Source organism: Hypomesus nipponensis, chromosome 1, assembly GCF_054491055.1.
Source record: "Hypomesus nipponensis isolate SF chromosome 1, ASM5449105v1, whole genome shotgun sequence".
NCBI lineage: Eukaryota > Metazoa > Chordata > Actinopteri > Osmeriformes > Osmeridae > Hypomesus > Hypomesus nipponensis.
Window position 1 is genome coordinate 7,945,342 of NC_140361.1, and position 24,784 is coordinate 7,970,125.

The 24,784-nt window shown below is 45.5% G+C and overlaps 1 protein-coding gene and 1 long non-coding RNA gene across 2 annotated transcripts in view; both read left to right on the forward strand.

The window, feature by feature from the left end:
• The window catches only part of LOC146302315 (uncharacterized), a 30,052-nt gene extending 24,421 nt beyond the window's left edge, over positions 1–5,631 (forward strand). The window contains exons 4-5 of the long non-coding RNA XR_014756389.1: positions 987–1,119; positions 5,512–5,631. This is a non-coding gene — a long non-coding RNA (uncharacterized LOC146302315). The remainder of the gene's footprint in view (positions 1–986; positions 1,120–5,511) is intronic.
• Positions 5,632–9,382: 3,751 nt separating this feature from the next.
• Positions 9,383–22,951, forward strand: spock1 (SPARC (osteonectin), cwcv and kazal like domains proteoglycan 1). Its single transcript, XM_084697934.1, has 6 exons — positions 9,383–9,452; positions 17,390–17,506; positions 18,096–18,317; positions 18,810–18,872; positions 19,684–19,821; positions 20,813–22,951. The coding sequence occupies exons 1-6, from the start codon at positions 9,383–9,385 to the stop codon at positions 21,007–21,009; spliced, it is 807 nt and encodes a 268-aa protein (XP_084554060.1). The 3' UTR covers positions 21,010–22,951.
• Positions 22,952–24,784: the final 1,833 nt, after the last annotated feature.

A 24,784-nucleotide genomic window follows, 5' to 3' on the forward strand; every position in this document is an offset into this window, starting at 1 on the left:
GGGCTGAAGAAGAGGGAATAGCAGATGGATGAGTGGGTGAGGGAGAAGAGGAAAGGATGAAAGTGGAGAGAAGCTCCAGAGAGGAAGAGGAGGGTGCTGACGTGCCCTCTGGGCCTGGTCCTCTTCAGTTTAATACAAATATTAATTATGCAATGGGCATTGAGTGGTAGTAATTGCTACTTACTCATAATTACAGACGCCTCATGGATGTGTAAACGTAACTAGAGGAGTTAAGCAAGCACCAGAGCAATGGCAGGATAGAATCAAATAGAACAGTCACACACCTTGTTTTGTCAAATAAAAGTCCAGGGCACCCCTTTTAGGGCTCAGTATAACAATACTTCTTGAGGCATAGGGGTTGTTAGGTTTGACATTGTCTGAGAAGAATGGGTTAATTTACCTGGTGGGCTTTGTCGAAATCACTTAGTGTTAATTTAACTGTAACACCATCCAGCTGTGTGGGTCTGTGTGTAAGTGTGTGAGACTTGTCAAACTGTAGACCTTAATGAAGAGAACCGGGGTTTAAGCAAGACACCTGCTGGGAGAGGAAGAGGTGGTGTTGGTTTGACAGCACAGGGATAGGGAGACACACACACACACACAGTGGGATAGGGACACACACAGACACAGTGCCAGGGTAGACACAATCTCCAGGAGGCCATTGAAATCAAGAGAGCGCCCATGGTGATGGATACATAACTGGACAGAGACCACTTCAGACTAAAGAGGTGGGAGAGAGAGAGAGAGAGAGAGAGAGAGAGAGAGAGAGAGAGAGAGAGAGAGAGAGAGAGAGAGAGAGGAGGGAGTGCTGGGTCTATTTTACTTTTGACCTCACTACCCACTCCCACACACTGTACGCATAGACAAACAAGTTCATATTCTACCATTCTGATCTCTTACTCAATCATCTTCCTCCCACCGCTCTTTTTTCTCTCTCTCTCTCTCTCTTTGTCTCTCTCTCTCTCTCTCTCTTTGTCTTTATCCAGTGTGAAGCCCCGTAAAGGAAGTCTGGCCCCCAAACACCTGGTTGCAGCAGGGGCCCATGGGACATGTAGGCCGTGCCCTGTCATCCACCCGAGCCCAGTTTGTGGCTCTGATGGCCACACCTACTCCTCCAAGGTGAGACGTCCACACCTCCCCTCTCTCTCTGAACCGCTCTCTCTCCCTGTCTCTGGCTTTTGTTTTCTTCTGCCCCCCTCTCTTCTATGTATTTTGTTCAGATATCATAGCAGCTACCTCCTGTCTCATCTTTCTACTGTGCTCTTTCTCTACTCTTTCTCTCTTGTCACTGCTTTCAAACCTCTCTTTCACCTTCTTCTCGGTCTCTCTCCTCCCTCTCTTGCTCTCTCCTCTTGTGAGGAGTATGCTCTCGTAATCACCATAATCATGTTTCCAGCTCCCTGTTGTTTCAGTTTGAACTATTGTATCTGGTAATGACAACCTGCCTAACCCCCCCCTTCCCCCAATTGTCTTCTTCCTTTCTTTCTCTCCCTCTCCTTCCCTCTCCTCCATCATAAACTGAGAACAGGGTCAAATATCACACTTGACTGTCACCACAGTGTTCTCTCGGTTGGAAAATCTCCCTTCACCCTCTGCCACCCTCTGCCACCCTTCATCACCACTCCTCCTCTCATCGTCCTCTCCTTGCCCACCCACACACACACACACACACACACACACACTCACACTCATACCACAGTCATGCACACACCCATACACACACACACACACACTGTTCCATGGATACATATAAATGGCCTCAATACGCACACATACACACCCCTGGTGGTTGCTTGGGGATGACGGCGTTTCGTAAATGACTGCGTCAGCCATGATGGATGGCCTCATGAATGAACTATGTCCGCCACTGCGATTTGATTCTGGGCTCCCTCGTTTAGCGAGAGAGAGAATGAGAAAAAAGTAACCCCCCCTCCCTCTTCTCCATCCTTTTCTCTTCTCTGTTTGGTTCACTTTCCCTCTCTCTACCACCTCTCCAATCATCTCTCCTCCCACTCCCCCACCCGTCACCTTTACGGTGATAACAGAACTAAGGAATCTGAGACCTTTAATAGCCAAATGCGTCCCGCAACACGCACACACACACAAACTAATCTGGGTTTTCGCTGAGCAGGAAGTGGAGACACAGAGCCACACAGGGATCGTTCAGTCCCCATCTTGTTGGCAGAGTTGGTTGTTAAACCTCCTGCGCACACACACCCATCACACACACACACACTGAGACACTCACATTAACACTCATACACTTTATGTACACACTCTCTCTCCCCTTTTCTCAATTTCATATACATGCACTCACTCACTCACATTCTCTATTCCCCCTTTCTCATTCTCACACACACACACACATACACACACCCCCCACACACACCCCTTCAAGAATTGCCTTATCCATCCCAAATGGAGTGAAGGGGGCATCTGTTGTTGCCCCCCCTCCTGCCCCAAAGATCATTGTGAAAGCTTGGAGTGTTTAACCTCAGCTAGCTGTAAAAGGAATCTGGTTCCAAATATATGAAATTGCTTTGCGTGATCTTTCGCCGCACGCACATATTTAGGAGTGACTAATATGAGCCCTGGTAATATATGTTTACACATTCCACAGCGTACACAAGTACACACAAGTTCACACATGCACACATTTCAAATCTCTCATCTCTGGAGAGATGTTTGGCTGTTGGGTGAAGCTCCATTACGGTTTTCCTCCTCTCCCTTAAGTCGTTCCACTTCTCCTCCGTCTCTCCTCTCCTCCTCCACTGTTCTGTCTGCTCATCCCTCTCTCTCTCTCTCTCTCTCTCTCTCTCTCTCTCTGGAAACTCTTGTAAGCCCTCTGCACTCCAAATAGGTAGTCCTGCTTTACTCTCATCCACTGCCCGCGCAAACACACATACACACAGTCTTTCTCAATCTGACTTCCTCATTATTCTCATTATTTGTTTCTCTCCCTTTTTCTCCACGTTGGTGTTTTTTCACAGCATTTTCTGCCTATCTCGTCTCTAATTTGCTGGGTACTTTCCAAGGCATGCGTCTCATTAAAACACACATCATAATGGTGCAGATAGTGGCAGATGTTTTCCTAAAGATTCTTGGGTCTTCTTAAAAGTCAACCATGTTTCCTTGACATTAGCAACAGTTAATTGAACCAGCAGGGGTATATCTCCCCCCCCCCACACACACACACGTGCATGACACACACACACACGTGCATGACACACACACACACGTGCATGACACACACACACACGTGCATGACACACAAATGACCCGCACACACGCAGCTCCTTCAACAGACAGGTAATTCAATATGTGTAGACTTGGGCCCCCACCGTACCTTTGTCAACAAATTTCATTAGGCGACATTAGTCCCGCTATCTACAAACTGTCATGGAGGAAGTGATGGATTTAAATTAGAAGGTGTGAAATTGGAAGTGTCAGCGGGATAGCTGAGACCGGAGGGGTGTGTATCTGTGTGCGCACGCTCTGTGTGTGTTAGTAGGAAAGCTGAGACCAGAGGGTTGTGTATCTGTGTGCGCACGCTCTGTGTGTGTTAGCAGGAGCGACACTTCCAGATCCTCCCAGGCAGAATTTACATTATCCATCTGAAGCCTCATTATATTGCTGGGAGGTAGTTTGTGATTGGATTTTTTTGGGGTGACTTGACTATTTTGATTATTTATTTCTTGTTTGCTCTCATTGAGCTTGGTTATACAGGCAGGAGGGTTGGTTTCATGCTTTCAGGCTTGTTGTACCAACATTCTGGTTGTAATTGTTGTTTTGTATATGCTGTTGTTTGGAGATAAAGAGTTGGGAGATGCATGGCCTGGACATCTTTTGTGAAAGACTTCATTTCCCATCATTCCTAGGCTTATCTGGTTTGCAGCAAGCCAGACATCTTTGCTGGTACATTAGGGAAACAAATTCTACATTTACCGCAAAACTGTGTGTCTTTTGTAGTTTGAATGCACTTCTGCATGTTATGCAAACAAATACAACCTTACCCTTGGGTTGCAGGTATGCATACCTGTCATATGAAAATACAAAACTTCCCCCAAATATATATATATATATATATATATATATATATATATATATATATGTGTTTATGTTGTGTTTTTCGAAGTTCCAGGCATGCACCCCTTGGAATAGCTTTGTAGCGTGGTTTGCACGTTTAAGATTAGCAATACTTAGTTTATAATGAAGTATAGTAGTTCTTGGGGGCACCACCTCTGATTTGTGAAAGGAGCAGAGGAACCTTATTTGATAACATTGAATAATAGCACTCGTAATTATCAGTCTAATCTTAAGTGGTGAATTCTATGAAAGTAGAGCAGATCATATAACGTGAGAGATAAGCGAGTATTATACACAATGATTTATTTAAGAGAATGTAATTATAGTGAACACATACCAGATAAGTTATGGGTTAGTTGGGCTAAAGCAGTACAGTAGGCCTAAATTCTAATGAGAGCGCACTACACAATGGTTGCTTAGAGCGCGTGTGGAGGGGGAGGGTAAGAAGCTGAGGAAGAGGAAGAGAAGAAGAGGCTTCTAGAGTAACAATGGCAACTGACCTACCAATGGTTAATTTAAATCATTTGTAAAATACAATCAAACATCAACAATTAAATCACAACATTCCAATATGTCACAAGTAAGACATATTGCAAATCACAGTTACTTTTGTCGGTTTGAAGAATGGAGTCAATGGTTCGTTATGTCCAACGAATAGAAAATGGAATCTCTCGTCAAAGTTCCGGGCGCTAAGTGAATGTGCAGGTTATGAGGAATAGGTTAGAGAGTGACGCGTTCACCTCAGGTTAATCCTACGAACAAGCGGGGGTGATTGTACTTTTGGGGGTTTTATAATCCAAAGAACGGGGTTTTATCCATGTGAAGTTGACCTCTCTCATTGGTCAGTTACTTCCACCTGGGCGTCGTTCTGGGACCTGCCCAGAGGTGTGAAGTGGCTTTTAGCTTTGAGTTCCGTTATCTCAAATGTCGATGGAATGCTTAAACTTCAGAATATAACAATACAATGTTCATAACTGGTTTTGTTAGTATGATACAATTATTTTGATACCAAGATTGACTGATTTAACTATACCTGAAGGGGAGTTATAATCAAACATCAATTAAACAACGTTCTAGGTAAACGAGACAAACACACATTATAACACATCAACTACTGTCATTGAATTAGTGTCCATGAGCCATGTAGTCCTTGAGGATATGTTTGTAAATCCACACAAGAAAGTTCTTCCTCATAACTCCTTTGTCTGATACTGTGAGACCATGTGGCCTGTGTTCCTGACCCCATGCTGGGTCAGGGCTTTGAAGCTCCTGCTCTGGGAGATAAGGACAAAAGGGGGAAAGACCGTTCCCTTGTCGGGGGTAGGAGAAAGGTGTGGATGGTACCATGCTTTGTCTGTTGACTCTCTGCTACAGCTTCTACATTAATACAACATTGTCTTCAAATCTCTCTGTCTGTTTCTGTAGTGTAAGCTGGAGTTCCAGGCGTGTACATCAGGAAAGGGCATTTCTCCCAAGTGTGAGGGCCCATGTCCATGTCTTCCTGGTCTGGAAGTGGTGAAATCACACAATGACAAAATCGACAAGACTGGTGAGTAATACTAGCTTAATGCTAGCTTAAATAGCTGACTGCTGTGTAGCTTCTGTCTGTGGTTTGTCAGTCAGATACAAACCCAGACATACCTTCACACATACACACACACACACTGTTCTCTACCAACTTAGCAGGATGTCATTTGTGTGTTACATCTTGATTGAATGAGTGAGGTCCTGACTTCATGGCTGTGCCTGCTGGCTGCCAGTTGTCTGTGTCTGGTTCAATGCTACAAAAGCTTCTCACCCACCGCCTGGTGTCACACAGTGTGCTCCCAGTGTCTCTCCCGTGTACGTTTGTGTACATTTAGATGAAAGAATCAATTGAATCTGGACCTCTATTCAAATAGTAAATGCTCTTTGCCTGGAGTAACAAGTGGGAGTGGGACTATACCGTCGGTCCCATTTAAGCCAGAGAAGATAAATCAATGACACATAAGGATTTGAAAGGATTTCAAATGTATTTAAACTAGAATAATACTGTAAGTTAATACTATTCCTTCTACTCTACTGTTGGTCTCTTCACTTGTGTATTGGCCAGACATAAGCATCTGCTAAATGAAGAAAACATGAAATGTAATGAAAATGTAAAAGATGTAGATAAAAGTTGTGTTTCTGAGATAACAACCCTTTTGATTACTAAAAATGGCCCTCAATATCTTCAGTGTAAATTGATTTATAACCTGTCAAGCACTCCATGCCAAATACAGCTCAGACAAGATCTTTTAATTGGAAAGTGATTGCTGGTGTGTGCGTGCAAGGGATTGTAATCTGCAGAGATAATGACACTCTTACTGTGTGGATGATGTATATGCTACACACACTCTTACCTACTGTCCTTCCCATGAAACACAAGCACGCACAAACACATTTAACCTCTCATGGTTTTTAGGAGTTAGTGGCATCCCTCAGTCTTTCGTCTCCCCTCCCCCTCCCTCTTTGTCTTCCAGGCTGCGTCTGACAGAGGAGATATTGGGGAGGGGGGTGGGTGGGGGGGGGGGCAGTGATGGAGTGACTGTGTGTGTCTTATTGTTTGTCATGAAAATAGGATTTCAGGAGATGGATGGAGGGATTCAAAAGGAGAAATACAATTTGGGGAAAAACAGCAGAAAAAAGGTTTCCTCATCCAGTTGGAGTCATGTGATGAGGGATGAATAGGGGCAGTGTGTAGGTGTGTGTGTGTTTGTGAGTGTGTTTGTGAATGTGTGTACATAAGTACATGTATCTTAGAAGGTTACCAAGCACAGTTATGTATTGAGAGTCCTATCATGAGAGAGATGATGGATAAGGGGGAGAAGTGTCTTTTGTTGACGAGCAGATGATAATAATGTATGTTTGTTCTACTTTTTTCATTGTATGTGTACAGTGTACTGTTCTCCTTCCCCTCCTCCCTCCCTCTCTTTCTCTCTCCCCCTCTCTTTTTCTCACTCTGTCTGTCTCTCTCTCCCTCGTTCTCTTTCTGTCTCTCCCTCTCTTGCCTCTCTCTTTGTCTCCCTCCCTCCTTCTTTCTCTCTCTCCCTTCTTACTGCATGAGTACCAGTGAGGGATGCATCAATGATGAGGCTATGATGGATGGTGTGTCTTGACAGGAGGCTTTCTGTTTTTCATAGACGACACAGCTCTGTCTCGTCTTGTTTCTATTCTTTCTCTCTCTCTCTTTCTCTCTGATCAGATGTTTTGGCACAGTGCCACCAAAAACATTTATGTCAGGGGTAAATGAGAAAAATCCATGACTGGACATGCTCTAATGTCTCTATCTCTGTCTGTCTGTCTGTCTCTCTATCTCTGTCTCTCTCGCATACACAAACACACACACACACACACACACTGTCTAGCCAAGTATATGAAGACACGCACACATGCGCATACAGCACAAATGTATCCATGCACACATACACAGAAGCCCTCCTAACTTCCCATCACTGCACACACCTCCACATTGTCTTTCTCTACACCACACACACACCCGTCCACACTCTTTCAATCAGTGTCTTTCTCTCTCACACAGACACATGCCACACTCACACACACGGCAGAGAACACGTCCATTCCCCCAGCTCCATGCTCCTTCCCGTGCATGATTAGGGTTTAGCTAACGGGGGGCCAAGAGTTCGTCGGGCACAATTGAGACTTAGCAGTACAAAAGGAAAATGGGTGCTAATTAATTAGCGCCCTCTCGTTATCTCTAGTCCTACACCCCCGTCTCCCTACCCCGTCTCCCTCTCTCTTTAGTCAGAACATTGACTGATGGTGTGTGTGTGGGGGGTGGAGAGGGGGGCTCAGAGTGATACCGTGATAGACAAGCCTTTCTTCTGACTTGACTGCTGGCTAACTAATTAATCATCTCCTTTCTACAGAATGCCTGGTTGTGTGTTTCGGCATGCTGATAGTCCCAGTGTGAGTCTGTCTGTCGGTGAGAGAAACTGGGGGAGGGGGGGGTGAGAAAGACAGGGAGGGAGAAGAAGAGAGAGAGGGGAAGAGGGGTTGGTGGAGAAAGAGTAAGAGCAAAATTTTTTTTTTCAGTTCTTGTTTTTGCTTCTTCTAGGTTTGTTCATCTTGCTGTAGACCGTATAACATACGGAAATGACCCTGAATTTTTGATTTTATGCTCCATCTCCTTACTTTACTCTCTCATTTTATAGATGTTTTCTGAGGATGACCGTGTGTCCCAAGGGTAGCATGGGTTGTGTGTGTGTGTGTAAATGCAAATGTCTCATCCAGTTCCTGAGGCAAGTGTGTGTCATAAGTTGACTCGAAGATAGGACGGGAGTTTGAGAGAAGCGGCTCAGTGGAAAGTCTCCCTATATGTCTCATCTCTCTCCATCTCTTTCTCTTTCTCTCCGTTTCCATAGCAAGTCTCTGTTATTGCTCATTCTGTCTCTGTATACATTTCCGTCCCTACTCCCCACGCCCTCTCCTTCTCTTCTTCCCTCCTTAAATTGCACTAGCAAATACTGATGATGGATAGTCAAATAAAGAGTGCAGGTTGTGTCTCCTCCTTCACCCCTTCCCTCCACTCTCCACTATCACCCTTTTTGACTTCCCTTCATTTTTCTATTTAAATTTCCCCACTCTCTACCTCTGCCTCTAAACATGTCTCTCTCTTCACTCCCCTCCATCCCCTCCCTCCTTCCCTTTCACATGTCATCCCCTTCCTCTGCTCCTCTCTAGTCTGAGTGATAGCTAGGTAAATGAGGACTGTACAGAGTGATGGTTCTAAGAGGCCCGGCCTTCTATCTCCACCTCTCTCTCTCTCTCTCTCTCTCTCTCTCTCTCTCTCTCTCTCTCTCTCTCTCTCTCTCTCTCTCTCTCTCTCTCTCTCTCTCTCTCTCTCCCTCCCTCCCTCTCTGACTAGGCAGAGTGCAGCCTGTCAAATACAGTGATGTCTGGGTGTCTCCAGCTCACACCCACCCACAGAATGCGCGTGTCTGTGGTGTGTGTGGTGTTTGAGTCGAATCTCTCATTTCTCTCCCCTCTCTCTATCTTTCCCCTTTCTCTATCTCTCACTCTTCCACTGACACGCTGTCACCTGCCTCCCTGGCAATCCATCATTTGGGAGACTGAAAACATTATCTCTCTTTCTTTCTTTGTTTATCTCTCACAACTATTCTCACAACCATTCTCTCTCCCTCTTTCTTTCTTTCTTTCTTTCTTTCTCTTTCTCTCTCTCTTTCATGTTCTATCCCAGTATTTTCCCCTACACCTCCTTTCTGGGCGCGGGGTTCGTCCAGAACTCCGGGGCCATATGGGGACAGAGGTGCATGCTGGGAAGGCCCAGCTGGAGTTTAACCCCTCGCTGACCTTTAGGCCTGAGGGTATCAGAGGGTGTGGGCACACCTGTGCCTGGCACCTGGCCTACAGGCAGGGCTGGCAGAGCGAGACTGACAGACCCAGGGAGGCTCAGAGAGAGATGAACTGTGCACCGATACAGTCTAATCCTTGATTATCCGTAACACTTATAGTTTAACCAGCACATGCACAGTTTTTTTGTTGCTTGGATAAAATTCTCTGCTGTTTAAATAAAACCAAAAAATGTTAAATGACCCGCATCCATGTGCATGTTTAATTGGCTACTAATGATGCATGGTAGGTGTGTGCGTCCGTGTGTTTTATGTCTTTCTTAATTGGGGTGTTTATATAATGCTCCTATCTAACAGTTTTTTATGTCTCCTGCTTACTATCAAAATTAGCCGTTTGTTTGTTCTTTGCTGAAGTGAAGGATTTAGCTAAATAGTCGAGCTGGCGCTGTAATTACAACGCTGCGTGCCTCTGCTTTCTGTAAATCCTTCTATGAGTTGTGCCTTCTTTTCAGCGTTCTTACAAAGAGGAACTCTTTGGTCAAAGTCATTTTCTTCTCCTCTGGTGTTTTAATGTGTAGAGTTAATTAGCAATGCTAAGCCATTGTTAGCAGAGGTGAATGGGTTTTCTGTACCCTCAGCTAGATGATTAGCGTAGCGCTAGTGTGAGAGATAGGCTTACAAAGCGGGCGCATCAGTGGCCGGTGAATGGGCTAAATCCCCTGGCTGAATTAAATTTGTCCTGGCCACAGCTCCCACACTACTCGACAATGGCACACGTCGGCAGGTTGTCTTTGTTCTCTCTCTCCTCTACTCTCCCCCTCCTCTCTCTCTCCTCTACTCTCCCCCTCCTCTCTCTCTCCTCTACTCTCCCCCTCCTCTCTCTCTCCTCTACTCTCCCCCTCCTCTCTCTCTCCTCTACTCTCCCCCTCCTCTCTCTCTCCTCTACTCTCCCCCTCCTCTCTCTCTCCTCTACTCTCCCCCTCCTCTCTCTCTCCTCTACTCTCCCCCTCCTCTCTCTCTCCTCTACTCTCCCCCTCCTCTCTCTCTCCTCTACTCTCCCCCTCCTCTCTCTCTCCTCTACTCTCCCCCTCCTCTCTCTCTCCTCTACTCTCCCCCTCCTCTCTCTCTCCTCTACTCTCCCCCTCCTCTCTCTCTCCTCTACTCTCCCCCTCCTCTCTCTCTCCTTCCCCCCCATCATTGAATTGTGTGTGAACGTGTGTGATTTAACCCTCTTTAGTAAAGAGGAGCTAAGCCTGTCATCACACACATACAAGCACATGCACACACACAAACACTTAAGCCGACACCAGACACACAGACAGTCGGCATATCAACACACACACATGGACGCAAACACCCACATATTCACTCACAACACACACACACACATATACTCCTCAGGGATAGAAAGAAGAGTGAAGGCAAAGGTCAAATTGGATGGAGAGGTGGAGGAGGCAGGGAGGCAGGGAGGAGGGGGTGAAGAGAGAAGAGGATGAGGAAGGACAGGGCAGAGGAAGGACAGATCAAACTTTCTCAGCAGAGCACCGAAGGTTCACAGCACCATCTGGTTCCAACATAGCTTCAACACACTCCGACTCCTTCAGAACATGTTGCTATCTTGGGCATCAGCTCCTCGGGATAGAAATGACAGAACAGTTGTTAAATGAATGCGGTTGTCATGGTGAACAATACCGGGCAACTGAACAGTGTGGCTGGGTCTGCTATATATGTTTTATAAGGGGAGCTGTAGTTACAGCTGACACACAAACACACACACACACACACAGAGGAGCCCTATGCAACGCCGCCAGAGAGGAGTCTGGGAGAGGCGAGGCAGAGAGAATCAGGCCGACGCACCCGACAGCGTGGATGGGTGGCGTAGCAGCGGCACTGGCGACGGCTGTCACCACTCATTCCCGTCAGGTTACCCTCGGCCTGGGGGCGCCGTGACGACCGTCTGCATGGTACAATGTGAAGGATACTGATGCAGTCAAATTAGAGAACTGGGTAATTATACCCCCAATCCCCCCATCCACACCCCCCCCACCCCCGACTCTGTTACTAATCTCAGCTCTGCTGTCAGCTCTGAGGTGTGTGTGCGTCCATGCGTGCGTGCCCACTTTGGAATGTGTGTTACAAATATCACAGCCCCATCTCTCAGTCTCAGAAAGACTCAAAACACAAAGACTCACCTGCCTGCTAATTACAGCACACAGTTCATATTCCAGCATACATGAATTGTTCCGTGAGACTGAGTAAAGTACATCTGTCAGCCTGTCTTCTCCTCTCTCTGGGGGCATCATTTCTGCCTAGTTGAGTCACTTAGAGGTTTCTGTAAAACCTGTTTTTGACACCCAAACTATTTGTTCAATACTTACTCAGATAATCACTCTGTAATGGAGCGGTTCCATAGTTTTGTTCAGACATTCTAAATAGACTGGTTTGACGATAGAAGATGCTGGAACCAATAGACATCACTCCCAAAGGATGTCTTAACCCTTGTGTTATCTTTGGGTCATTGTGACCCCCTCAGTCATTTTGATCCACCGTCATGTTGCGTCGTGTTACAAAAATAAAGTGAAGCATTTTCTTTTAACCGTTGGGCTGTCTCACACCCCCCGCAGCAAAAAAATAAAATGCTTTTTATTTGTTTTTGTATTGGGTAAAGTTGTTGCAGCACAAGGATGGGTTGTTGTGAACCTTAGGGTCATTGTGACCCGAAGGCAGCCCAAGGGTTAAACGAGTGTGGCCTTGCAGACAGACAGGTCTTCTTCATGTTTCTGTTTTCTCTCTGGGGCAACACTGCAGCTTTGCAGTCTGGACGATTGAGAGGAAAGAAAAAGGTACAAAATATACCTCTTTCTTTCCTTTCTCAATCTGTCTCCACCTACTTGACGCCCCACTTCACGTGTCCTCTCTTCCCCTCCTCCATCCCTCCCTTTCATGTTGAGTGTGATCACAGCCTGTCGTCTCAAGGTTAGTGCCGCCGTTTTCCTTCCCTTCCTCCAACCTGGCCAGATCATTCTTTCTCCGAAGAGACAGTCAAAAATGACGTTTATGAATAAGTCAGGAGCTGGTCTGGCGTTCAGAGCGATGTGAGCTTGCGCTGAGTCACCTTCACATGTGCGTCTCATTTATTTACAAGCTGAGACACTGAGGGATTCAAATGAGCCTGATTAGACCAGAAGGCCAAGAGTCAAAAGGGGGAAATAGCCCTGGTCTTGAGATTAGGCAGTGTGTGTGTGTGTGTGGGGGGGGGGGGGGGGGGACAGAAAGAGTGTTCGAATGCATGCCCCCAATTTAAGGTTTTGGGATTTAAATGTGAAGCATTAATCAATGAAACTCCATTACCCCTACCTCAAAACATTAAGACACACCAAGCATGCACACACACAAACTGACACAGTTCCAACAAACAAATACCATTATCCTCTGTGTTAATGTGGCAGTGCTAATCACTCTGAGAAAGCCTGTCCATTAGTCCAAGGGCCCCTTCTCTATCCTCCCAGTGTGAAGAGCAACTTTGTCTCTCTCACACACACACTCATTTCACTAAATGGTTGTGGGGTTAATGAAGATAAACACACACACACACACACGTTCACACACACATACACACTAGACAGAGAGAGGAAACAGAAGAGTCCCAGCTTGAGTAATAAGCTGTCTTGGTGCATCTTTTCTTCCCAAGTGTTTCCTCACATCCAGTAATGAGATGGTTTTATTTTTTATTCTGTTTTTGGCGCTGCTGCTCCTCATCAATCTGTATTTGTAGACATGAAAGAAACCAAGGTGTGTGAGTACGTGAGTGTGTTGCAGACACAGGCAGACAGACCAACAAATAAACAAATTTCCTCACCCTCTCTCTTACTCCTTCTCGCGTCTCCCTCTCTTCCCTCCTCCTCCCTCTCTTCCCTCTCCTCCTCCCTCTCTGCCCCCTTGTTTCCCTCTCTCGCTTCTCCCCTCCTCCATCTATAACCTATTTCCTCTTCCCTCTCTTCTCCTCTCCCACATATCTGTACCACTCCCTCCTCCAACTTTTTCTCCTCCTTCTTTTCCCCCTCTTTCCCTCCCCCTCTTTCCCTCCCTCTTTCCCTCCCTCCCTCCCTCCTCTGCTCTGTTCCCCAGCCCATCACTTATTTAGATGATGACAGTTCCTCTGTTATGGCCGCCTGCATGGAGGACGTGCTGATAACCCGTGGTCCCATACAGCCCCTCTAAATCATCACTGTCATGCGCACACACACACATACACGCCCACACACAAATGCATACACACACATTATATGTCTCTTCTTCCTCTTATCTTTCTGTATATGCATTCTCTTGCTCTTTTTCCATCACACACACACTATCATGGTCACATGAGCCTGTGTGACCTCTATAGTCATTCTGTTGACTCTCTGGAGTTAGGGACTAGGCTCTGGATCAGGTTTGTCTTTCTCTTCATTTGTTTATCTTTGCCATACTTCTCCCCCACCTGATGTATTTGTTTTCCTGTGGAAGAGGGGGATGAGGGGGAGGGGAGGACATCGCACAGGTGGCTGCCACGGCAACAGAAGGAGCAGATTAAAACCTCACACAGGAGAGAAGAAGAGACTGAAAGAGGGATGGGATGAGAAAAAGAGACAGAGAAGGGTAGAAAGAGAGAGAGGGAGTACATGAGATAAGAAAGTGTGTGTGTGGAGAGAAAGTTTGTGTATGTAATCTGGTTGAGGGTTTCGGGGTGGACAGAGCTAGTCTTTTTCCTATGTGTGTGATAAGAGATGCAAGACACAGATAAAGCAGCCATGTCTCTTCAGTGTATTTCCAGCTGAATAGATTTTTGCAACCCAAGTCTACAAAAAAAACATGATTTGGTTTCTATTTTTGTTACTTAAGTTTATTACTTAAGTCTAGTGACCACTGACTCCTCTGGCTTTTGATGTTTTCGTATGTTTTGTCTCTTCACTGTGGACTGCTTTGACAACATGGTTTATTTTAATAATTCATATCAATAAAGCCCCTTCAATTATAGAGAGAGATAGAGAGAGAGAGAGAGAGAGAGAGAGAGAGAGAGAGAGAGACCCTGTGGTTGCCAGGTGCCAGATGGTACTTGGGCCAGTATAGATGGTATTTCTGTCGGAGTACAGATTATATTTGTGGAAGTGGATGGATGGTGTTTTTTCTGAGGGGATGCTGTCTTGGCGTCTTTGCTGGTCAGGCTGAGATGAAGAATACCCCGGAATGTTATCTGACTGGTCATGCCGAGAGGGTCACATTATCTCTCATTCACACACATACACACACACACTGTTACAGACATGCACCTACACACACGCACACTCCAACCGATAGGTGCGCACATACACATTGTGTCACAGACACACACAGTCTCTTTCCTTCTCTGTCTCACCCACTCAATCTCACACACACACACACTCACACACACACCATATGATGACAGTGGAAAAACTATCTCCCTTCTCCATTCCTCTCTGTCCTAGATAGATGTCATTTGTCCGCCCCTCTCTTCTGTCGCTGAGGGGGCGGGGTTAATGGAATCCCATGCCAATGCTGTCAGGTATCCCTGGCAATTTCGGAATTGCCTCCACGATCTGTCTGTGTGTGTGTGTGTGTGTGTGTGTGAGAGAGAGAGAGAGAGAGAGAGAGAGAGAGAGAGAGAGAGAGAGAGAGAGAGAGAGAGAGTGGGTTTGAGGAAGTATCTAAGCAATTGTAACTCTTTGTATAGTAAAGACATGAGTGTATTGGTTTGTGTGTGTGTGTGTGACATGTTTGAGTGTGGAAATGGACTGCATGGTAAATGGACTTCATTTTTAAAGCACTTTGCAACCTTAGTGGCACTCAAAGCATTTAAAATGTCTAGCCTCTCATTCATCCATTCACACTCACACTTACACACCTGCAGGTGTACACATACTTGCATGGCAGAGCTGCCATGCAATACTTTAACTTGCCTATTGGGAGCAACTTGGGATTCAATGTGTGTGTGTGTGTTTGGACTCTATGTCAGAGAGTGATACTGGTGTGTGTGAGATTTTGCAGAGAAAGATATCAGGTGTGGGTGCTCCTTTGTACTACTGTATACAGTATAGTGTGTGTATATATAGTGTATATATATATATACACAGACATTTTTCCCCATATTTGTGTGTTCTTATGTATGTATGTATGTATATATATATATATATATATATATATATATATATATATATATATATATATATATATATATATATATATATATATATATATATATACACATACATACATACTATATACACACAGTATACTGTATACAGTAGTACAAAGGAGCACCCACACCTGATATCTTTCTCTGCAAAATCTCACACACACACCAGTATCACTCTCCGACTTAACATAGAGTTCAAACACACACACACACTCCCACAGAAAAGATATTGCTCTTTGGCTTAGCACAAAGTTCGCAAATACACACATACACACACAAAACGATTGACAATCTCTGGTTTAGCTCTGACACACACACACACACATACAGATATTGTTACTCGTTCCTGTAGAGGTGCAGTGAATAGATAGAATTACATCCTCTATCTTGTTTTTCCTTCCCCAATCTGACTGTTACTCATGCAGGTCTACAGGAAAAAAAAACAACCTTACCACTGAAATCCACAGCCTCAATTTTAGATAAAGACTTCCTATTACATTGAGCCAACCCCATCTACCAGGAAGAGGAGGTGTGTGGGGGTGCTTGTGTGTGTGTGTGTGTGTGTGTATGTGTTTTGTCCCTTTCTCAGTACTATAGCAAGGAAAACAGGTTGAGGAATGATTGAGCTTGGGCGATGGGGAAACATTTTTCTAAATGTGATGCGGGGGGGGGGGGGGGGGTGGAATGAACGTGCCAAAGGTCTCAATAAATTCCAACACTGGTTGGTAAGGATCCCTGTGTTGGCATTCATTCTTTAAATGTTTCTACTGTAGCATGCTAGCTTGATAAACAGTCTGTAGTGTTGAGCGTTAGGGTGCTTCCAGTGTAACTTAAGGCCCACTCACATAGACACACACAGAGACACACAGCTAGTCTGGATTATTGCCCTTTGACCTTGCCATTAATCAATCTGGTCAGCAATGGATTTCAAGGGTTGAAATGGATTTGAGCATGTTTGTCTGTGTCAAGTGTGAGCCTGTCTACCAAGGATGTATGTGTGTGTGTCAGAGGGCTAGAGCAGTCTGTGGCATTGTCTCTCCTGGCTACCTGTCTCTCCTGGCTACCTGTGAGATGTCATCTTTGATGAGGCTGCGACAGGCTGAATGTGTTGCTTCCATTCATCATCACACTCCTGCCTTCTCCCTCCTCCTCTATCTTTCCATCCCCCCATTTTCTCCCTCCATTTCTCCCTTTCTCTCCTTCTCATGTGTGAAGTGTTCTGCTCTATCAGGCCATAGTCTCTTTCTCTCTGTTTCAAACCCATCCTCTTCCTCTTGCTTTACTCTGTCTCAGTTTAGAAGATGCTGCTCTCTCTCTCTCTCTATCTCTCTCTCAGTGCTTTCATCTTTATTTGCTTATCTTTGTCTGTTGATCAAAGTAGAGATAATATCACTGAAGTTTACACACACGCACACACTCATACACACGCACATACACACCTGCTCACATGCACTCCTCAGCTTACACAGGAACAAAGGTTTGACAGCTTGTGTTCCTATGACAACTAGCAGCGCAACACAAGTTAGCTTCTTGGGTACTGTGTGTTTAAACAGTCTATGTCTTGAGTAGAAGAGAGAGGGATTACAGAGTAGGGAAAGTAGACACGAGGATCAGAGGGGATGATCTCTATTGATGACTAATTGAAACACACATTGGTGACCTTAAATCTTTCCCTTTGTGTTTGTGTGTTTGCACTTTTGTGTTTGTATATGTTTGTGTGCACGTGTGTGTGTTTGTGTGTGTGTGTGTGTGTGCGTAGCCTGCAGTGATGCAGACCTCCGGAACCTGGCATCCAGACTGAAGGACTGGTTTGGGGTTCTCCACCTGGATGCTAACCGAGATCTCAAATCCTCCAACATGGACTCTGCAGCTGGCAGTGAGTAACTCCTGTGTGTGTGTTTGTGAGTGTGTGTGTGTGTGTGTGTGTGTGCGTGTCTGACAGTATGTCCCTAATGTCTTTTTTTTAAATGATACATCAAATGCTAACTGTCAGAGTTGCTCTTTGCCATTCTCATGGGGAAGACAGCAACCTATTTCGCTCCCTTCAAAATGTCAACACAGACTTGCACCCCTTAGAACGTGGAAGTCACTCTGACTCAACCCCAGACACCATACATATGTCCCCAGCCTGAACTCTGTCTTCAGCACACATTCTCACAAACACATACATAGACTATCTCTCTCTCGTAACTAACTTCATATGAGATGGAGAGAATGAGTAAGCATGCATGGACAAATTAAGCTCTTTCTCTCTCAACCTCCTTTGTTTTCTATGTCTTTTTCTGTGCCCACCGCCCCTCCTCTCTCTCTCTCTCTCTCTCTCTCTCTCTCTCTCTCTCTCTCTCTCTCTCTCTCTCTCTCTCTCTCTCTCTCTCTCTCTCTCTCTCTCTCTCTCTCTCTCTCTCTCTCTCTCTCTCTCTCTCTTTCTTTCTTTCCCTCCCTCCCAATCCCAATCTCCCCTCCAGGGTTCGACACTAGCATTCTTCCCATCTGTAAGGACTCCCTGGGTTGGATGTTCAACAAGCTAGACATGAACTATGACCTCCTGTTGGACCAATCAGAGCTGGGCGCCATCTACTTGGACAAGTATGAGCTGTGCATGAAGCCGCTGTTCAACTCCTGCGACTCCTTCAAGGACGGGAAGCTGTCCAACAATGAGTGGTGCTACTGCTTCCAGAAACCTGATGGTGAGAGAGGTGGAGACATGAGGAGGGAGAGAAGGGAGGGGAGGGGAGGGGAGGGGAGGGGAGGGGAGGGGAGGGGAGGGGAGGGGAGGGGAGGGGAGGGGAGGGGAGGGGAGGGGAGGGGAGGGGAGGGGAGGGGAGGGGAGGGGAGGGGAAACAAAGAAAGAAAGAAAGAAAGAAAGAAAGAAAGAAAGAAAGAAAGAAAGAAAGAAAGAAAGAAAGAAAGAAAGAAAGAAAGAAAGAAAAGAAAAGAAATGGAGGCGGAGAGGGAGAGACGAAGAGAGAGTTAGAGAGAGAGAGAGAGAGAGAGAGAGAGAGAGAGAGAGAGAGAGAGAGAGAGAGAGAGCAAATATTGTTTTTTAAATTATACATACATAGTGGTGGTGACATTCACTGTTTATATGCTTTATTTTTGTTTGCAGTATTTAAACTGAGCTCTCAGCATGCCAATAAAGCACCTGAAATTGACATGTGTGAAATGTGTGTGTTTTGCAGGTCTGCCTTGCCAGAATGAGATGAACAAGATTCAGGCTCAGGGCCGGCGAAAGAGCCTCATTGGTCAGTCATCTTGAGTGACAGCTGTTAATCAATCATACCACTCAACTTCCTACAATGGCAAATGCCTCAACAAATGACACTACCTGTTTGGGTCTAGTGTCAAAAACACACAGACAAATACTCTCTTTCTCACACACACACACACACACACACACACACATTCACGTCCCTTTTTTGTCCCCTGTGCCCATGGCTCCTCATTTACTACATAATAGTGTTATAACTCAAGCCAAACAAAGCACACAGTGAGAAATGGTCTTTGACTGGGTCATATGAAGGGAAAAGAGATGGAGGGTGTGTGTCTGGGAGTGTGTGTGGCTGTGTGTATGTTTGTTTTGTGCATGCGTTTGACTGTGTGTGTGTGTGTTTGCATGTGTGTTTGCACTCCTGTGTGTGTGTGTGTGTGTGTGTGTGTGTGTCGTTATTGAAAGTGACTAGTCTGCCTTAAGCAGGATGTATGGCTGTTGTCTCCAAGCCTTAGAGGTAGTAATTGATCGCCAGCCTCAGCTTCTGAATACACAAGAAACCTGGAGCCAGGGGCAGAGAGAGAGAGCCGTACAGAAGATGTGGGTTTTACTGCCTCTGATGTTGATCACCGGAGAGCTTTTAATTGTGTTCCCTTGTCTTCTCTCCTCATTATATCCCTCTCTTTGGGTCTTCTGTCTTCGTTCTCTCTTCTTTCTTTTTCACCAACCTTCCCCTCTTCCTTCTCTGTCTCTCTCTCTCTCTCTCTCTCTCTCTGTCTCTCTGTCTCTGTCTCTCTCTCTTTTACCCACACCCCTTCTGTTTCTCTCCGTCTCTCTCTCTCCAGGGGCCTATATTCCTCGTTGTTCTGAGGAAGGATACTTCAAGCCTACCCAGTGCCATGGCAGCACCGGTCAGTGTTGGTGCGTCGACAAGTATGGCAATGAGATCGCCGGCTCCCGAAAACAGGGCAACCCCACCTGTGGTAAGACTCATGCACAAAAATCTCTCTTTTTCTCTATCTCTGAGAAGTCAAGCAAACATCTATTGAATCAAAATGGCCTCCAAACCCTCCCTATGCCCAGGCTCCCACCTGTGTTTTGGTGGACGGGAGGGCTTTGTGTGGCTGCTCTTTGATACAGGTGTTCTGCAGGCAGTGGTGTGTGTGTGTGTGTTAGCTCTGCTTGTGGTATCTGGGAGCTGGAGGCAACTCGCTTAACTCTGCTTTAAAGATGCTGCTGAACGTGGCAGGTATCAGAATAAGTAGGTAGTTTGTAGACGCATCACGACCCCTGACTAAAGGTGTGTGTGAGGGTTTGGGGGGGATGTGTGTGGGGAGTCAAATTAAGTCTTCGGTCTGTTGCTATCAAAGCAAATTTGTTTTTGTTGTGTTGTTGAACACTGCGTGAAAGAAAGTGTGTGAGTGTGTATTTTGCATCTTGATACATGTAAGGCACAAGAGAACTAATCTTCTTTGACAATTGCTAAACTCAGGCTCTAGCATTGGTGTGTGTGTGTGACTGGTGTGCAAGTGTGTGTGTGACTGGTGTGCAAGTTTGTGTGTGTGTGTGAGTGTGTGTGTGTGTGTGTGTGAGTATGTGTGTTTGTGTGTGCGTCTGTGTGTATGTGTGTGTGTGTGTGTGTGTGTGCGTGCTAATGCAAGCTCTCTTCAGCAATACAGACACCTTTGAATATCCTGTGTAGTCTTATCTCTGTCTGCCTTGGCTGCTGTGATACGCCCTCCTCTGTATTAGGGACTTAAAGGATGGTGTTTTTCTAACGCTACAAGCTTTTAGATGGATGTTGAATCAAACTGCTTGAATCAAAGTGCTTAAGCTCACATAACAGTACAGTGGTGGGATGAAAAGTTTGCACAAAGGCCACACTGAATAACTTATGTATTTGAGACCTTTTGTCTGCATGCCTGCCTACTGTCAGTCTCTACCACTGACCTGCTTGTCCTTCTGTCTCCATAGAGGAGGACCAGGAGACCTCGGGGGACTTTGGCAGTGGTGGCGCGGTCATTCTCCTCGACGACCAGGAGGAGGAGCCACCCAAGACTGGGAGGAGCCGGCAGAAGCAGAGGCATGGCCGGATCCACCCCCGGGGAACGATTGAAGATGACGAGGACGAGGAAGACGACAAGGATGACGAGATTGGCTACGTCTGGTAGCTCCGCCCTCCATCCGTCCTCTCAGCAACCGACTAGGGACTTCCGTTTCCTCTACACAGACCTGAAGCCAATTCAATCTCACTTCTGCCCCACCCACCACTCCTCCCCTCAGTCTGCAGTTCTTCCCCCTCTTGCCCTCTTATCTCTATTCCTCTCTATCACTCTATTCCTTTCTTTTTCCTGCCTTCAACAGAGACTTGTTCCGTTCAGACTGTCCCGTTTCTTCTTGAGCTGTGCTTCTATTGTCAACTTAAACCTACAGACTCTTGACTACTACTTACAGTAACGTTCCTATGTCTTGGTTCCTCTCCTCACCCCTCTCTTCCTCTCTCTCTGTTCGCCTCCTCTCTATCTCAGCCTCTGGTATGAACATGAGACCAGAGACTATTTGGATGTAAATAGGTTGGCTAACGAGGCTCCAGATTCCGTCTCTCTCTCTGTCCTAGAATGTTTCTGTCGTCAGTCTCCAGAGTTTTGAGAAATGTTCTCAGTAACAAGGAACATATAAACAAGGAAGTCGTCACAATGTTCTACACAAAACGACTATAGCACTGAGGCCATTGACTTCCATTGAATTGAGTCCCTGTGTGCCATGTGTGTGATATGTCTGGTGTTCCTTCTTTATATGTTCCCTTGATTTACAGGAGGATTGTGGATCTTGATGTCTTTGAGAGACCCAGAGATTTCCCTGAGTCACAGAGAAGGATGGTCAGTGTGTTTTCTGCATGTTCCCTCCTCGACATTCCACTGAGAACAAGAGGTTGGGTTTGGCCGGCTATGATCATTTATATGGCGGCATGGACAGGATATATGATTCCGCTTCAGTTTGCTGCCAGTGCCCGCGGTAGTCTTTGCTTTTTTTGTTGCTGCCGAATCTTAATTTGCTGCTTTGTTTCATCAAGGTTGTGGGTGGTAGTTTGCTGTCAATACCAAACACAGGAGGTTTGCCGCTTAGCTGCAAAGAGTACAAATCAAATTTGCTACTTTAGGCCCAAAAACACGTACACGTGTTTTTATTTATTCAGATTCAATTTCTGGTTTGGGGGAAATGTCAGCCTATCGACGCTGCCTTGATCCTGGACCTCTTGTTCTATCCATAAAAAGAGAACCGGTCATGAGGGATAACCTCGTGCTTTCAGAAGCCAGCACGAAGAAAGGGGCATGGGGGAACGCTTTTTATGCTTTAGCTTTGAAAAAGGAGTAAACAAAAGTGTCAGGCTCCGTCTCAAGAAAAAATACAAGAAAAAATTACTTCAGCAGGCTTTTTTTGTGATGGAGTTGAGGTTCTGTAGCTACTTAGGTGTAGTAAGTGACTGACTCTATGCATTTTTATAGATGTGAAACAGGCAGTTAACTCAGTCCAGTGTCATCAGTTCATCTCTTTACGAGGTCTCTACCTTGTTTACTCTTACCAGACCACCAGAAGGCATCTGTTCTTACTTTAATACTGGTTGTGAACATTTAAAATCTGTTTGAAGGATGGCCTACTGATGGTTAAAGCACACAAATACAAGGTTCAGTGGAATTTCACTTTGGTATCCAAACAACCTTGGCTACTCATCACACGGTTCCACTGTGAGTTGAGTTGGAGGCACTATTTTATCAGTTGTTTTTATGCCGTGTCACTCACCTTCTTGCGGTGGACTGTTACACTGCACTTTTAACAGTGTGACCCTAACCCCTCTGGGCAGATGGTTTTTACATAAAGAATCTATTGTGATATTCAATTTGGTCCATTCCTCCCCAGCCTTCTACAGGCCACCAAAGACATCTCTGCTCCACTCCAGCTTCAGTCACCCTCTCAGCTCTAATGTCACCATTTCCTACTGATACAGACAGAGATTATTACCAGAAAAACAAGTTAATTAAAAAACAGTCTATCACATGTCAACCCTGCTTGTTCACATTCAGATGCGTTCTCTGTGTGTTTTTTTCTCTCTTTGCCCCCTTTATCTTTCTATTGCTGGTAAACTACCCCGTCTGTGCACTCTCACACAACTTCAAATTCACTTAATTGTTCAGGCCGTCCCTTGTGAATTTGTCTATCTCTCTCTCTCTCTCTCTCTCTCTCTCTCTCTCTCTCTCCCCCACTCTCTCTGCCTACTCACGTCCTCCTCTGCCATCTCTAAACCTCAAACCGGGGACGGGGTGAGTGACTTTTAGAGTGCAATCTCTTTCTCTCTTTCGTCTCATTTCCCTTATTTGAGCTCTTCCGAGGGAGGGAGGGAGGGCTCCCCAGTGAGATGGGGGTGTCTCTCCGTGCCAAGCGGTGATCTAGCCCATGATTTAACGGGATGGGGGGTTGTGGGTAATGGGCGTCCATTTCACGCCCGTAGAGTCAGGCTTTCATCTCGTCGAGCTTCCCAAGGACTGTGAGATATCTGCTGGAAGACTTTTGGGAGGAATGGAATCTCAGTGGAGGAAAGTGATGCTGTTTTTGTCTTATTTTCATTTTGCCCAAATCTGTTTCCGGTTCTTTCTTCCCTCTTGTCTGTGATTTACAGTATACTCCTCCCTCCCCTTTACTCTCCTTCTTCTCTCTAGCGGCTAGCCTATCATATCATACTCACAGGTCTTACAGACTTCATCCAGTGCTCTGTCCTCAGTCAGCCTCTATGAAAGAGAATGGAAGATCAATGTGGATCATGATCTCCCTTGATCCCTATATTGATTGATTGCTCCCTCAACCCTTGATCCCTGATATTGATTGGTTGTTGATATACCTCGTCGATAACATGCATGATGATCCTTATGAGTTTTGACCCCGGATGTCTTCAAACATTACACGTGACTGTAACATACTCGTATTGTGCGTGTAAAAGTCATTTCTTGTTGTAGATCTGTAATACCTCACCTGTGGTTGACACCAACCTGGCCTCAACGTACCCCTCTCATGGTGTCATCAGTGACCCTTGCCCCATCCCGATGTCACAGCTGCCTACCCCCTTTGCCTGGCCTGCTTGTACAAAAAAAGTTGAGAACCCCTCGCCACCCTTTGTCCACGTTTCACTTGATGCTCAAAAGTCAACAGAAGAGCAATAACCTCTAATCCCCTTACTTTCTGACATCACTTCCTGTTCTCAGCAGTTGTTGAAATGTCCACACGCAGACACACACACAAAACGGTTGTACTACAACTGCTACTCTACTACTCAAGATACGAACATGAATGGCCATATCTCGCAAAAGTCGTCTTTGTTAATTCTCTATATTTTTTACCTTGTAAAGAGAAAAAATACTAACGTTTAAGGGATGTAATATAATGTATTGCCATGTGAAGGCACTGTGGCGTTGTCCAGTTGCATTTAAAAGACTGAGATGTGTAAATGGATTGTCCTTAATGTAGCTAGGTTCCTGTAGCTCTTTCCATAGCATAGTGTAGTAAGGTTCTTGAGTGTTTTATTTTTTATTTCCCCTTTTGGAGTTCTAATGGAATGTTAATGTTATGGGCTGAAAATATCTTAATTTTATTGTAACAGTTCCACAATGTTTGTCTGAATAAATTTAAGTCTGTCCTGTCCCGTAACATTTTGGTGTGTCCTAATTGAGTTGGTCTTTTTTATGCAAGTTCTCACACACACACAGAGCTGAAGTGGACTAGACACAGCTGCACTGCTGCAAATGGACACACATATGTTCAGAGGCACATGCACTCAAAGTACATGAACATGAGACAAGCTTTCATGATAGAGGTACCAGTCATGCCTCAAGACTTTAAGAGTTGTGTCATTTTATCCAGACTAGCTTATCCCTCATCCGAATGTTGACTTTGGAT